The sequence below is a fragment of the Lactuca virosa genome, chromosome 4, assembly GCF_052849685.1.
Source record: "Lactuca virosa cultivar CGN04683 chromosome 4, Lactuca_virosa_CGN04683_v6, whole genome shotgun sequence".
NCBI lineage: Eukaryota > Viridiplantae > Streptophyta > Magnoliopsida > Asterales > Asteraceae > Lactuca > Lactuca virosa.
In genome coordinates this window covers 52,457,698-52,475,524 of record NC_136429.1, presented here as the reverse complement: position 1 = coordinate 52,475,524, position 17,827 = coordinate 52,457,698, and the positions used below count along the sequence as shown (strand labels likewise).

The window sequence follows — 17,827 nt, the reverse complement described above, 5'->3', positions numbered from 1 at the left end:
ATGAGTTAGATTAATATGGATGATATTTTAGATCTAACTCGACCAAAATATCTTGATCTGTTTTTATTAACAAATATGGATCATAGTAACATGATAAATAATAACAGATTGTAAATAATCTTATGTTTTAGTTTGCAATTAATTTGATGTGTGACAGATCTGATCTAATGAATATTATATTTTTATAATATGATTGGATAACTTGATAGATGTCCATGCTATAACTTTGGAACGAAGGGTGCAGCTGGAATGGAGGAATCGCCATTTTTCTACTCCTAACATTAGTGGAGCTGCTGCTTCTTCTTCTTCTGATATGGCGTTTTCCTCCAATTCTTGGTCTATTACTAGCTTCTTAGTGATTTTGCAGCTGTTATCGAGTAGTAGCTTGTATGCTGATGGATGCTATACCTCCATCTTCAGCTTCGGCGACTCCCTAGCGGACACTGGCAACCTAAAACAATTGGCCTCCATATCCGATCAGGTCTTTTCGCTTCTTCTGCCGCCTTACGGAGAAAACTTCTTTGATCAATCCACCGGTCGTTGCTCCAATGGCCGCCTCATCATCGATTTCCTAGGTAACTCCTCTGTCCTCTCCCTACCTCTCTTCTCTACGTGAAAATTCTCAGTGCGAATGGTTATGGTTGATCCATAGAACAACCGGCGGCAGTCAACCGGTGGATCTGAATCAATTGGACTAACATCGAAATGCATTGCCCCAAAATATTATCAGTTTGACTTTAGTGATTTAAAATTTCAGTTTAAATGCGAAATCAGATCCAGGTTGTTTCGAAAAATCCACATGTGTAATGCTAACTTCGCACTAAAATTATCCTCAATCTCGGAGACTCATTATCTTTGTTCACAAGTTTCCGAAATTTTCTAAATCTCCATTATCGATACCTCTTTTTTTTCGTCCAGAAAATTCTCCATGTTCCTCGTGATTCGTGATTGACTTTTAGGTTTTTTCTTGGTTTTTGAAGCTGAAAGCCTTGGGTTGCCATTGCTACCACCGTTTCTGCACGACAAGGACAATGTGGTGACATTGGGACACGGAGTGAATTATGCTGTGGCGGGTGCGACAGCATTGAATTCATCAATTCTTGAAGCAAGAGGGATTGTTAATTCAATGACAAATGCATCTTTAGGAGTCCAATTAGAATGGTTTAAACAAACATTGCCTTCTCTTTGCAAAAGCGTTTCAGGTAACCAAGCTTTTGAATATGCTTCTACACCATTTATATATATATAATAAAGATTGATTGATTGATAAGCAAGTATTGGCAGAATGTAGAACCTTAATCGGAAGTTCTTTGATCATAATGGGAGAGATTGGAGGAAACGATTACAACTATCCAATATTAGCAGGAAAACCCATCAATGAGGTGGAACCATTAGTTCCTCTTGTTATTGATACCATCGTCTCAGCAATCAATGTAAGAACTAAGAACTAAAAAGTACTCAAATCATACAAAACACAAAACTTCCACTCAATTTTCATTTTGAATGTATGATTTTGTCAGGAGTTAATCGATATGGGGGCTCAAACACTGGTTGTTCCAGGAAACTTTCCAATCGGATGCTCTTCAGCGTATTTAACACTCTGTGGTTCTGAAAACAAGATAGATTATGATAACACAACCGGTTGCCTCATCAATTTAAACAAATTTGCAGAATATCACAACGAACTGCTGCAAACGAAATTAAACCACCTTCGAGAGCTTCATCCTAATGTCGTAATCATGTATGCTGATTACTACAATGCTGCCATGCAAATTTTCCTTTCTCCAGACAAATATGGTAAAGCAAAAGCCAAAAGGGTCTTTCATCTTTCTTGTTCATATTCATTTAGGAATATGTTGAGGTGTTTTTGAAATTTTGCAGGATTCACAAACGGGGCTCTAAAGGCATGTTGTGGAGGTGGAGGGCCTTATAATGTGAACGCAAAGGTGGAATGTGGAATTTCTGCGAGTGTGTGTGATGATCCGGATACGTATGTTAATTGGGATGGAATCCACTTAACGGAATCGGCATACAGAGTAATTTCAAGGAGTTTATTTCAAGGGGCGTATACTACACCTCAATTTAATTTGTTATGTCCTGCTCCTACATCAACATCGACATTACAAGTTGGAAACGGATTATGGAATTCTGTCTAAATCCTTTTTATATACACATAAAATAAATGTTGTAAGCTTGTAATTTTAATGATTACAGGAATTACATATCTTGTACTTTAATCTGGAAGTCGGTTCTAAATTCAAATGCCACTTGGAGTACAACTCGTTAATATGTATATCTGAAAATTTAAAAAGTTCTAATAAATCCGATAATCAAACTTGAAATCCGACCATTGTTGTATTTTGAAGTTTCCATAAGCTCATTTAAACTCCAAGTTAAACTCAGAATGAAAGTAAGTAAGCTAGTGTTATACAATTTAGGGAAATTGATTTATTAGGGTAATTATTTTTTCGGTTTGTTCACGTCTAGGTAACTAATTTTTTTGTACTAGGTAACGAAATTGTTGGAAGTGTTCACATATGACACTTATGACCGGCAGTAACAAGTTACATCCGGTCATAATGATCATATATAAACACTTTCAACAAGTTTTTTACCTATATATATACAAAGAAGTTACTCAAATAAAAACAAAAGGAAAATGTAATTACCCTGATAAGTTAATTTCCATTTTTATTTAGGTAGTCGATCATAATGTTTGCAATATTAATAAATTAACTTAAATTTCCTTAAAACACTATTTATAACAATTTATGAGATTTAAATTGGTCACAAGCTGTTTTTGGTAGCATAATTATCATATATATATATATATATATATATATATATATATATATATATATATATATATATATATATATATATATATATATATATATATATATATAGATGGGACAGTTCAAATAAAAACAGTAAATAGTGTGAGAACGTAAAAACACTTTTTTATGTTATTATTCTGCAATGAATTTTGTATCGACAACTTTATGTCATTATTCAGCAAAGAATAAATGAATAGTCAAAGATTAAAATTAAAATTAGAATTTACTACAAAAATGCACATACATAAGTTTATAATAGAATAATAACATTGTAATGAATATATGACTAATCGAAAGTTAATATTTATATTAGAATTACTTCATATATTCAAAATTCATTACAAAATAATAACATAAACATAGTGTTTTTACGTTCTCACATTATTTACTGTTTTTATTTGAACTTATATATATATATATATATATATATATATATATATATATATAGGGAAAAGTTCAATAGAGAACCATAATTATTGGTTCTTCAAGGAACCAAATCTTTTTTTCAATTTCTGGAGCTTATTCTTTATCGAAAAAAAAATCTAAAAATATCTAAATTCATATATTAACATTGTGAATGTGAAATATTTTTCGGATTCACCGTGTGAATCCGGATTCACGTTGTGAATTTTCAAAGATTCACATTGTGAATTTGACGTAAAAAAATCGAATTTGATATCATTGGAAAAAGGATAAAAAGTTATGAATTTCTGTATTTTTAGTTTTTTTTTGATAAAAAATAAGTTGTAAAAGTTGAAAAAAAGATTGGTTCCTTGGTTAATTATGGTTCTCTATTGAACCTCACCCTATATATATATATATATATATATATATATATATATATATATATATATATAGGTACAAATGTTTCTCATATCTATTGTGTGCTACAATGCACCAATAAAAATTTAGTAAATGATATCCATAATTATATGTATATTAAATGATATCCATAATTATAATTCATTTTTTATGGAAACTAATTAAATTCGTCATTAATGTCAGCAATAATATTCTTTTAGAATGAATTTGTATCTAGAACAATGATATCGTATTCTAGCAGAATGAGAGTGTATTCTAGAGGAATACACTCTCTTCATATTCTATGCAACTTTATTGTATTTTAAGTGAGTGTGTCCTGAAACAAAACACGAATCCATGCATAAAAACCTAGATGCGAATTAATTCTAAAAGAATGTTATTGATGATATTAATGACGAATTTAATTAGTTTCCATAAAAGGATAATTATAATTATGGATATCATTTAATATACATACAATTATGGAAATCATTTAATATCTATTTTTATTTAATTAAATAATTATTTAATTTTACTAAATTAGTATTGGTGCATTCTAGCACACAATAAATGTAAGAAACACATTAACCTAACCCTATATATATATATATATATATATATATATATATATATATATATATATATATATATATATATATATATATATAGACTTAGGTTATTCTATTCTAACTAATTATTGTGTGCATGTAGGAATGATTGTGAGCCAATCATTTTACTTATTTTAAGAAAATGATTAATATATATTATTAAATTAATGATAATTAAAAAATACCATGTATTTTCACTATAATGGTATTTTAGACAATTGAGATCAATTTAAAAAAGGAAAATTCCATATTTTTAGGGATAATTAATTCTCTTAATTTTAAAATTCTGATTTTTTTAATTAGTTCAATTTTAACTATAACAAAATTTTTAATTTTTAATTAAACCCGATTTTATTCTGTCGGAATGACATTCTGATAGATTCATATTCTCTAGGAATGTTAGGATACATATTTATGTTATAATGAAATTCTATGAGAATGTCAACACTGACTAATAACAAATTTTTGGATACAACTTAAAATTTTCATTACCTTCTTAAAAAATAAAAACTTTATATAATATTCTATGACAATGAAATACTCACTAATAACAAACAAAAACATGTATATTATTTCACCTGAATATTCTAGCGGAATATATTATTACATATAGTCCTATCATTCTATTGTAGATTATTCTTTCAGAATATAACGACTAATAGTTCTTCCATTATGACGGAATTGGAATTCGAGATTCCATTCCGACAGAATTGCTGTTAGAAATGCAGAAATGCACCCTTGCAGAATATGTAATTTTCGGTCTCAGCTTCCCACACTAACCCACACACTAAATTGCTTTATCACAGCCTGAAACAAAAAAATATCTAGAATATTAACAAACTGATAGATAGCCATCTACATTCTAGATGTAGATAAATGACATCAAGAGTTAAAGCAAAGCCCTGTGTACGGAAACAAAGAAGGTACTACATCCACAAGTAAAAGATACAAATATAAGAGTAGTTAACAAAAAACCTAGATATGAGGAGCAAAGAAAATCCGAAACTATAGGTAGACATAGAATATGCAACACCACAATCCAGTTAAGGCCAGACAGAATAGTTAAAATCAGCATAAGAGACATGGTTTCTAAGAATAAATCAAGCATTGAATGGATAATAGATAGAGTGAATTACATTTTCATGTTTACCTTTCATAGACGAGTTAATCTGTAGAACTTCTCCAACTGTTGGTGTCTTTGCATCTCCATCTCATCAATAATCACCACATCTGAATGCTCATACCCACTCGTATTGAATTGCTTTATCACAGTCTGAAACAAAAAAATATCTAGAACATTAACTAACAAATAGGTAGCCATCCACATTTTAGAAGAAGATAAGTGACATCAAGAATTAAAGAGAAGCTCTGTGTAGGGATCATTCGTCATTCATGAATACTTCACATGTAATTATATATTTAACCTTTTATGTCAAAAACATGAATAATTATATAATATGAGGTAGTTTATTGACTGGTTATGGTCGTAAATCATAATCGTTGTTTCTATTTTAAGAGGCTTGGGAGAAGGTTTTGAAGAAGAAAGAAACCCTGTAGATCATAGATAATGTGCAAAAGCAATAAAATTCCCAAACATCGACTACTTGGTTGGAATAAGTTGGTAAATACAAACAAACAATTCATCGGTCTGATTAGAGCAAGAAGAAAGAGATAGCTCGAGATATCCACTACATCGAGTACTAAAACCAGTAAAACAATCATCATCTGAGCATACAAATACATATAAATTTACATGTAAAACCAATTAAACTTACACAAATTCGATTAAAAACACTCAAAACTTACTGAGATTATAGATTCATGGATTTGATTAGATGAAGAAGTAGGTTGAAGGTGCTGAAGCAAAATCCTCTGTCTGTTAATGGCTTTATCCATCTCTCTCCCTCTCGCTGATCGATGCTATATTTTCTAGAATTGATCTCTATTATGTGATATAGCAAATCGCACACGACGTGTATGTGTATATATAATGGGGGATTTGGGGTTAGGGCCTTAGGTCTGGTGTGGGGCAGGGCGGGTCAGCGGGTGTGAAATCAACTTAGAATTTTCGTTACAGTTTCAGTGGAGGGAAGACCAAAACACGAAGGGCTTCGTGCCTGTAAAAGCTATTCAGAGGAACGATGCAAACACGAAGGGCTTTAAGGATCTGTAACGGATCCATCAACCGAAAATAGGGGGTTTGGTTGCACGACTGCTGCAGACGAGGCGGAGGCTCTAGCGGCTGGTGGCGGAGTGATGAATGATCTTCTTCTAGACGCGTAGGGTTAATAAGGGATGAACAATCGGTGATTTAAAATTGATTTTTTAATTAAAGGGGTTATCAATTCATTTAACAATTACCAAAAATAATTATTGCTAACATTACCAAATTACCCTTTTGGAATGATTGGCTCACAATCATTCTTACATCCACACAATACTTATTTAAAATACTTGAACCTATCTCTCTCTCTCTCTCTCTATATATATATATATATATATATATATATATATATATATATATATATATATATATATCTATATATATATATATATATATATATATATATATATATATATATATATATATATATATAGGGTTCGATTCCTGTGAGGACTCATTTTAAAGTGAGGACTCGTGAGGACACCTTAAAAAATTGAAAAAAAATCTAAAAAAAATACAAATTATAAAATCGAGCATAGATCTATGTCCGGGAGAAAAAAAATTCCCTTTTTTGCATCATTAAAATTGATCCATGATTCAGTTTTAATTTTTTATTTTGCATCATTATGATCCATGATTCAATTTTAATAATCCAATTTTTTTTTCCAATTTTCTCTTCTCCCGGATATAGATTTATGCTCGATGTTATGATTTGTACTTTTTTTAGATTTTATTTTCAATTTTTTTAAGGTGTCCTCACCAGTCCTCACTTTAAAATGAGTCCTCACCCAATCCTGTTTCTATATATATATATATATATATATATATATATATATATATATATATATATATATATATATATATTATCGGTTTCCATCTATGATACTTTTAGTCTCTAGTAAATTTTAATTTTTATATTTAATATCTTAAAAAATAAAATTCTATAAGATGTGTTTTTTTCCCTATCAAATCTGGAGTTTATTTTTCTTTATTTTTTTTTTACAAAAGTAGTGTATTTTAAAAAGATATTTACCAAAATGGTATGGTTCTAAGAATATTTATCATTTAGGTTATTATACAAAATCAAAATTAGAAGGTAAAATTACTTTTTCGTTTTGTTCACATCTGGGTAACTTTTTTTTTGTGTACATCTAGGTCACGAACTTGATGGAAGTTTTCACATATGGCCATTATGACCAGATGTAACCTGCTACAGTCGGTCATAATGGTCATATGTGAACACTTCCAAAAAGTTCGTTACCTAGATGTGTACAAAAAAAAGAAGTTACCCAGATGTGAACAAACCAAAAAGTTAATTACCTTAATAAGTCAATTTCCCAACAATTTACGACTCGCTAGAAACATCATTACAACATTCGTAATAACATGATTTATGGATTTGGGGTTTTCTCCCCAAAACGTAGCTCGAAATTTGTGAAGGAGATGATACATGCATCTCTAAAGCTTTTAACTAATCCAAAGCACCAGTACTTCAAAATGGTATTCAAATCTCTCCTAAGCTTCAAAAATCACCATAGATTTCTCTCTTCCGTCTCCTTTTTCATTACTATACATCCTTGAACAAGTTACTGAAATAGTCCCTATGGTTTACCAAAATTTCACATTTGGTTCCTATTTTTTTTTTTGCAATCCCTAGGTTTTGATTTTATTACGTTGTAAGTCTCTGCCTAATAGGAAATGACTATAATGCCCTCAATATTTTCTTTTTTAGCTTTTTATTAAATTTTAATTAAAGAAAATGAATTAATTAATTTATTAACAAGTGGGACCCACTTGCGCTCCTCCAACTCCACAACCGGCCACTATCAACCATCGCCAACCGCCACCGGCCACCGAAATCCAAAACTAACAACACCACCACAATTGAACCTCGCCAGAACAGATCAATAGATATGTGGAAAAGTTGCCTCCAAAATTAGCAAGTGGCAAATAGTTCAGGGGTTATTTCAGTAACTTATCATTTACTATTCATAGTTTGACTATGAATAGTAATATATATGTGAATTTGAATAATTGGACGGCACATTTTGGACGCCTACAATTTGACTATGAATAGTAATGTAATGTTTGAACGTCCAACTTTGTGCGTCCAATTGTAGGCAATGTTAGGTAATGTTAGGCGCCTAACATTTGACCAAAAAGTTCGCCGTTCAAACATTACATTACTATTCATAGTCAAATTGTAGGCGTCCAAAATGTGCCGTCCAATTATTCAAATTCACATATATTACTATTCATAGTCAAACTATGAATAGTAAATGATAAGTTACTGAAATAACCCCTGAACTATTTGCCACTTGCTAATTTTGGAGGCAACTTTTCCACAATCTCCACCTTGACATCAAAATTAAGCAAGTCATGCTTTACGATTAGTCAAAACCTATAGCTCACCAAACTCTAAAACTTCCATAAGAACCTGCAAATTTTATATAGAGAAAAAATTGTTTCCGAAAAATAAATAATACTTCCTCCACCACGAGCCTTCAGGCTCAACTGCGATCAGAAACACCCACCATGTCCAAACATAATTTGAACTTGGGTATAGGAAGACTTTTAGTGAACATATCAGCGGGATTATAATCTGTATGAATCTTGTCCACAACACAATCACCTTTTTCAATGATATCCCGCACAAAATGATAACGAATATCAATATGCTTTGTTCGGTCATGAAAAATTTGATCTTTACTCAAGAAGATAGCACTTTGGTTGTCACAGAAAACTGTGGTCACCTTTATTCTATCATCGAGTTCTCCAAATAACCCCTTCAACCAGATATCTTCCTTAACTGCTTCTGTAATCGCCATGTACTCTGCCTCGGTAGAGGACAGGGCAACTGTAGACTGTAACTGGGCTTTCCAACTAACAGCACAACCATTTAGAATAAACACATACCCTGTAATTGATCTTCGTTTATCCAAATCTTTGCCATAATCTGAATCAACATATCCGAACACCCCAGTGTTAGATTTACCAAAACGTAAACACATAGAAGACGTACTGCGTAAATAACGAAAAATCCACTGTACTGCTTTCCAGTGTTCTTTCCCCGGGTTCGCCATGTATCTACTAACCATGCTAACAGCATAAGCCAAATCAGGGCGCGTGCAGATCATAGCATACATCAAAGATCCAACAACACTAGAGTATGGAACATGTGCCATGTAAGCCATATCAGTCTCATTAGTAGGACTCAAAGCGGATGATAGCTTGAAATGAGCTGCAAAAGGTGTGTTGACAGACTTTGCTTCGTGCATACTGAAGCGTCTTAGGACTTTCTCAATATAACTTTTCTGAGAAAGATGCAAGATCCTAGACTTCCTGTTACGAATAATTTCCATACCTAAAATCTTTTTGGCAGCTCCTAAGTCCTTCATTTCAAATTCAACTTTCAACTGGTCTTTTAACTTCTGAATCTCCTTGATATCTTTCGCTGCAATCAACATGTCATCCACGTACAAGAGTAAGTAGATCTTTGAACCATTGTCACCTTTCTTGAAATAAACGCAGCTATCATAGGTGCACCTGCTGAATTTGTGACTGGTCATGAAAGAATCGAACCTCTTGTACCATTGTCTAGGAGACTGCTTGAGGCCATAAAGAGATTTGTTCAACTTGCATACGTAGTTCTCCTTTCCAGGAACTACAAAACCTTCAGGTTGTTGCATAAAAATCTCTTCCTCAAGCTCACCATTTAGGAAAGCTGTAGTGACATCAAGTTGTTCTAACTCAAAATCATTAGAAGCAACCAACCCCAACAATACACGAATGGAAGTATGTTTGACAACTGGGGAATAAATGTCAGTGTAATCAATACCAGGAATCTGACTGTAGCCTTTAGCTACTAACCGAGCTTTGTATCTTGGTTTATCATTTGGGTTGACAGGTTCCTTGAGCTTGTAGACCCACTTGCATTTAACTGGTCTCTTCCCTTTCGGAATAGGAACTAAATTCCAAGTACTGTTTCGCTGCAAGGATTCCATCTCATTTTGCATAGCGAGCATCCAATCATTTGAGTCTTCAGATTTGATAGCCTCGTCATAATTCGCAGGCTCCGTTGCGGACTCAATATTATCAACAACAATAAAAGCATAGGCAACCAAATCAGATTCAACATACCTCTTCGGAGGAATAATCTGTCTTCTCGGTCTATCTCTTGCAATGCTTGGAGTAGTAGCTTGTGGTTGTGAAAGTGTTGAATCTTCACCAACAACATGCTCATCCGACGAAGAAGAATCTTGATGCTGATTTGTACTCTGATTAGTGGTAGGTGAAGTAGGAAGCTCCACCTCCATTTGAGCATTCTCTTTATTTGCTTCGGATGATACATCTGATGCATCTGTTCTTTTAGAAGAGTCAACAACTGGTTGAATTATAGCAGACTCATCAAAAGTAACATCTCTTGAGATGATAATTTTCTTCAAATCAAAGCTCCATAACTTGTAACCCTTTACACCTTGATTGTACCCAAGAAAAACGCATTTGATTGCTCTTGGTTCTAGCTTCCCATTGTCAACTCGTGCATACGCTGGACATCCGAATGGTTTTAAATCTGAATAATTGGCAGGTTTACCGGACCATAACTCAAACGGAGTTTTCTTCTCGATTGCTCGTGACGGTGATCGGTTGATAACATAGCAAGCAGTCGAAGCAGCCTCCGCCCAAAAAGACTTTGGCAATTTGGAATTAGAAAGCATACACCGGACCTTCTCCATAATGGTGCGATTCATCCTTTCAGCTACACCATTTTGTTGAGGTGAATGGACTACTGTGCGATGTCGAGTAATGCCTTTCTTTTGACAATAGACATTAAACTCTTCTGAGCAAAACTCAAGTCCATTATCCGTACGAAGATACTTTAACACCAGACCTGATTGCTTTTCAACCTGAACTTTCCAATTTCTGAAGGTAGAGAAAACGTCTCCTTTATGTTTTAAGAAGAAAGACCACACCTTCCTGGAGAAATCATCAATAATAGTGAGCATATAAATAACTCCACCTTTTGAAGCAACTCGAGCCGGTCCCCACAAATCCGAGTGAACATAATCAAGTGGTCCTTTCGTTGTATGGATACCACTTGCAAACCTTACTCGTTTTGCCTTGCCATATACACAGTCTTCACAGAAATCCAAATCAACAATCTTTTGTTGACCAAGTAAACCTCTTCGACTCAATTCTAACATGCCTTGAAAACTCATATGGCCGAGTTGAAGGTGCCAAAGACGGGACTGATCTGGATCAGAAAGAGACTTTGAAACAACAGCAGCATCACTCGAAATTGTTTGCCCGTCAAGAAAGTAAAGATCTGAGGTTTTTCGTTTGGCTCTCAGTTTGTCGGAACCGTCTTTGAATACCCTGAGAACTCCACCTTTACCAGCAAACTCGTATCCCTTTTTGTCAAAGGAACTGAGAGATAACAAGTTTCTTCTGAGGTCAGGAACATATCTAACATCCCCCATGGTTCGAATAACTCCGTCAAACATACGGATCCTGACTGAACCATGTCCAAGAACTGGACATGTAGTATTGTTACCCATCAACACATAGCCCTGGTTAACCTTTTCAAATGTGTAAAACCAACTTTTGTTGTGACACATATGAAAAGTACAACCAGAGTCGAGTATCCAATCACCAGTGGAATCCAGTTTATCTGAATAAACTGTCAAAAGTTCTCCAATACCTTCAACCTCAGCTACATCGGCTTCACCCGAAGTGCTAGCTTGTTTGCCATTTGCTGCCGTCTTCTCTTTTTCTTTATTCTTCAACTTGAAGCATTCTTCAAGCACATGTCCCTTCTTGTGACAATAGTTGCAAAACTTTCGTTTGCCTTTTGACTTGGATCTGGTTCTGTTGGAAGATTGAGAAGTTCTACTTCTCTCTGTTGTTCTTCCTCTGGCATTCAAACCTTCAGCTTTAGCATCACTTGAACCACCACCAGTAATATGCTTCATCTTCTCTTTGGAATCCAAAGCTGTATAGACTTCATCTAAAACTAGAGTGTCACGGCTATAGATAATAGTATCACGAAAATGGCTATAGGATTCTGGCAACGACGATAGTAAGAATAGAGCCAAGTCTTCATCTTCATACTGAACATCCATATTCTCTAAGTTATTTACTAACTCTTTAAATGTGGATATATGTTCAGCTAAAGAGCCTCCTTCAATCATCTTGAGATTGAACAACCGTTGCTTCAAATGCAACTTGTTTGGTAAGCTCTTGGTCATCAACAGTTGCTCCAACTTTAGCCATAAAGAAGCCGCTGACGTTTCTTTTAGAACATCTTGCAAAACATCGTTTGACAAGTGCAAACGAATCTGGGATAAAGCCTTCAGATCTTTCATCTCCTTTTCTTCTTCGGTCCATGTATCGGACATCATATTGAAACCCAAGAGCGCCTTGTGTAAATCCATCTGAATGAGAATGTCTCTCATCTTTACTTGCCACAACGGAAATCGGGTGTTACGATCCAGTAGTGGAATATCGTATTTTACCGAAGACATGATTAATTACTTGATAAAATGATCCCAACGAGCTAATATCACAACCTGGATGCTCTGATACCAATTGTTGTAAAATAAGACGGATCCAAATTGACTTAAATAATATTAGCTAAATGCGGAATGGGATCAAAAATTATCAAAGCGTAATAATCACAACATAATACGAATAAAATAAATAGAATAGAGACACAGGAATTTACGTGGAAACCCAAATCGGGAAAAAAAAAACCACGGGCGGAGGAAGCCGAGAAACAATTCTCTATAATTTGCAGTGTTTACAGGGATTATGAAAGAGATTACAAAATAGAGTGGGAGAGCTAAAATACACGGTGGTGTATCAGTATATATATGTAATGCCTTTTTATATATACTTGGATGATTATGTTAAATCTCTCTGGCTCATAGTCTTTTTACATTTGATAGAGACTAAAGACGTAACAAAATCAAAACATAGGGATGGTCTGAGTGAAAAAAAAAGATAGGGACCAAAAATGAAATTATGATAAACCATAGGGACCATTTCAATAATTTGTTCTATATCATTACATTTTGCTGGAAAATGTTGCAAAGTTATGTAATGGTTCCAGAGTAATACAAAATTTTAGAAATGGTCACTTTTTTAATATATCTATTTTTAATATCTATTTTTATGGAAATCATTTAATATCTATTTTTATTTAATTAAATAATTATTTAATTTTACTAAATTAGTATTGGTGCATTCTAGCACACAATAAATGTAAGAAACACATTAACCTAACCCTATATATATATATATATATATATATATATATATATATATATATATATATAGACTTAGGTTATTCTATTCTAACTAATTATTGTGTGCATGTAGGAATGATTGTGAGCCAATCATTTTACTTATTTTAAGAAAATGATTAATATATATTATTAAATTAATGATAATTAAAAAATACCATGTATTTTCACTATAATGGTATTTTAGACAATTGAGATCAATTTAAAAAAGGAAAATTCCATATTTTTAGGGATAATTAATTCTCTTGATTTTAAAATTCTGATTTTTTTAATTAGTTCAATTTTAACTATAACAAAATTTTTAATTTTTAATTAAACCCGATTTTATTCTGTCGGAATGACATTCTGATAGATTCATATTCTCTAGGAATGTTAGGATACATATTTATGTTATAATGAAATTCTATGAGAATGTCAACACTGACTAATAACAAATTTTTGGATACAACTTAAAATTTTCATTACCTTCTTAAAAAATAAAAACTTTATATAATATTCTATGACAATGAAATACTCACTAATAACAAACAAAAACATGTATATTATTTCACCTGAATATTCTAGCGGAATATATTATTACATATAGTCCTATCATTCTATTGTAGATTATTCTTTCAGAATATAACGACTAATAGTTCTTCCATTATGACGAAATTGGAATTCGAGATTCCATTCCGACAGAATTGCTGTTAGAAATGCAGAAATGCACCCTTGCAGAATATGTAATTTTCGGTCTCAGCTTCCCACACTAACCCACACACTAAATTGCTTTATCACAGCCTGAAACAAAAAAATATCTAGAATATTAACAAACTGATAGATAGCCATCTACATTCTAGATGTAGATAAATGACATCAAGAGTTAAAGCAAAGCCCTGTGTACGGAAACAAAGAAGGTACTACATCCACAAGTAAAAGATACAAATATAAGAGTAGTTAACAAAAAACCTAGATATGAGGAGCAAAGAAAATCCGAAACTATAGGTAGACATAGAATATGCAACACCACAATCCAGTTAAGGCCAGACAGAATAGTTAAAATCAGCATAAGAGACATGGTTTCTAAGAATAAATCAAGCATTGAATGGATAATAGATAGAGTGAATTACATTTTCATGTTTACCTTTCATAGACGAGTTAATCTGTAGAACTTCTCCAACTGTTGGTGTCTTTGCATCTCCATCTCATCAATAATCACCACATCTGAATGCTCATACCCACTCGTATTGAATTGCTTTATCACAGTCTGAAACAAAAAAATATCTAGAACATTAACTAACAAATAGGTAGCCATCCACATTTTAGAAGAAGATAAGTGACATCAAGAATTAAAGAGAAGCTCTGTGTAGGGATCATTCGTCATTCATGAATACTTCACATGTAATTATATATTTAACCTTTTATGTCAAAAACATGAATAATTATATAATATGAGGTAGTTTATTGACTGGTTATGGTCGTAAATCATAATCGTTGTTTCTATTTTAAGAGGCTTGGGAGAAGGTTTTGAAGAAGAAAGAAACCCTGTAGATCATAGATAATGTGCAAAAGCAATAAAATTCCCAAACATCGACTACTTGGTTGGAATAAGTTGGTAAATACAAACAAACAATTCATCGGTCTGATTAGAGCAAGAAGAAAGAGATAGCTCGAGATATCCACTACATCGAGTACTAAAACCAGTAAAACAATCATCATCTGAGCATACAAATACATATAAATTTACATGTAAAACCAATTAAACTTACACAAATTCGATTAAAAACACTCAAAACTTACTGAGATTATAGATTCATGGATTTGATTAGATGAAGAAGTAGGTTGAAGGTGCTGAAGCAAAATCCTCTGTCTGTTAATGGCTTTATCCATCTCTCTCCCTCTCGCTGATCGATGCTATATTTTCTAGAATTGATCTCTATTATGTGATATAGCAAATCGCACACGACGTGTATGTGTATATATAATGGGGGATTTGGGGTTAGGGCCTTAGGTCTGGTGTGGGGCAGGGCGGGTCAGCGGGTGTGAAATCAACTTAGAATTTTCGTTACAGTTTCAGTGGAGGGAAGACCAAAACACGAAGGGCTTCGTGCCTGTAAAAGCTATTCAGAGGAACGATGCAAACACGAAGGGCTTTAAGGATCTGTAACGGATCCATCAACCGAAAATAGGGGGTTTGGTTGCACGACTGCTGCAGACGAGGCGGAGGCTCTAGCGGCTGGTGGCGGAGTGATGAATGATCTTCTTCTAGACGCGTAGGGTTAATAAGGGATGAACAATCGGTGATTTAAAATTGATTTTTTAATTAAAGGGGTTATCAATTCATTTAACAATTACCAAAAATAATTATTGCTAACATTACCAAATTACCCTTTTGGAATGATTGGCTCACAATCATTCTTACATCCACACAATACTTATTTAAAATACTTGAACCTATCTCTCTCTCTATATATATATATATATATATATATATATATATATATATATATATATATATATATATATATATATATATATATATAGGGTTCGATTCCTGTGAGGACTCATTTTAAAGTGAGGACTCGTGAGGACACCTTAAAAAATTGAAAAAAAATCTAAAAAAAATACAAATTATAAAATCGAGCATAGATCTATGTCCGGGAGAAAAAAAATTCCCTTTTTTGCATCATTAAAATTGATCCATGATTCAGTTTTAATTTTTTATTTTGCATCATTATGATCCATGATTCAATTTTAATAATCCAATTTTTTTTTCCAATTTTCTCTTCTCCCGGATATAGATTTATGCTCGATGTTATGATTTGTACTTTTTTTAGATTTTATTTTCAATTTTTTTAAGGTGTCCTCACCAGTCCTCACTTTAAAATGAGTCCTCACCCAATCCTGTTTCTATATATATATATATATATATATATATATATATATATATATATATATATATATATATATATATATATATATATATATATTATCGGTTTCCATCTATGATACTTTTAGTCTCTAGTAAATTTTAATTTTTATATTTAATATCTTAAAAAATAAAATTCTATAAGATGTGTTTTTTTCCCTATCAAATCTGGAGTTTATTTTTCTTTATTTTTTTTTTACAAAAGTAGTGTATTTTAAAAAGATATTTACCAAAATGGTATGGTTCTAAGAATATTTATCATTTAGGTTATTATACAAAATCAAAATTAGAAGGTAAAATAAAAAATAAAAGAAATTGACTTATCAGGGTAATTACTTTTTCGTTTTGTTCACATCTGGGTAACTTTTTTTTTGTGTACATCTAGGTCACGAACTTGATGGAAGTTTTCACATATGGCCATTATGACCAGATGTAACCTGCTACAGTCGGTCATAATGGTCATATGTGAACACTTCCAAAAAGTTCGTTACCTAGATGTGTACAAAAAAAAGAAGTTACCCAGATGTGAACAAACCAAAAAGTTAATTACCTTAATAAGTCAATTTCCCAACAATTTACGACTCGCTAGAAACATCATTACAACATTCGTAATAACATGATTTATGGATTTGGGGTTTTCTCCCCAAAACGTAGCTCGAAATTTGTGAAGGAGATGATACATGCATCTCTAAAGCTTTTAACTAATCCAAAGCACCAGTACTTCAAAATGGTATTCAAATCTCTCCTAAGCTTCAAAAATCACCATAGATTTCTCTCTTCCGTCTCCTTTTTCATTACTATACATCCTTGAACAAGTTACTGAAATAGTCCCTATGGTTTACCAAAATTTCACATTTGGTTCCTATTTTTTTTTTTTGCAATCCCTAGGTTTTGATTTTATTACGTTGTAAGTCTCTGCCTAATAGGAAATGACTATAATGCCCTCAATATTTTCTTTTTTAGCTTTTTATTAAATTTTAATTAAAGAAAATGAATTAATTAATTTATTAACAAGTGGGACCCACTTGCGCTCCTCCAACTCCACAACCGGCCACTATCAACCATCGCCAACCGCCACCGGCCACCGAAATCCAAAACTAACAACACCACCACAATTGAACCTCGCCAGAACAGATCAATAGATATGTGGAAAAGTTGCCTCCAAAATTAGCAAGTGACAAATAGTTCAGGGGTTATTTCAGTAA

General features: G+C 32.7%; 1 protein-coding gene across 1 annotated transcript; it reads left to right on the top strand.

The window, feature by feature from the left end:
* Nucleotides 1-206: 206 nt before the first annotated feature.
* On the top strand, nt 207-2,344 carry LOC145104154 (GDSL esterase/lipase At1g28590-like). Its single transcript, XM_079041434.1, has 5 exons — nt 207-575; nt 981-1,202; nt 1,285-1,433; nt 1,521-1,797; nt 1,882-2,344. Exons 1-5 carry the CDS (start codon nt 314-316, stop codon nt 2,154-2,156), a joined length of 1,185 nt encoding a protein of 394 aa, XP_078897560.1. The 5' UTR covers nt 207-313; the 3' UTR covers nt 2,157-2,344.
* Nucleotides 2,345-17,827: the final 15,483 nt, after the last annotated feature.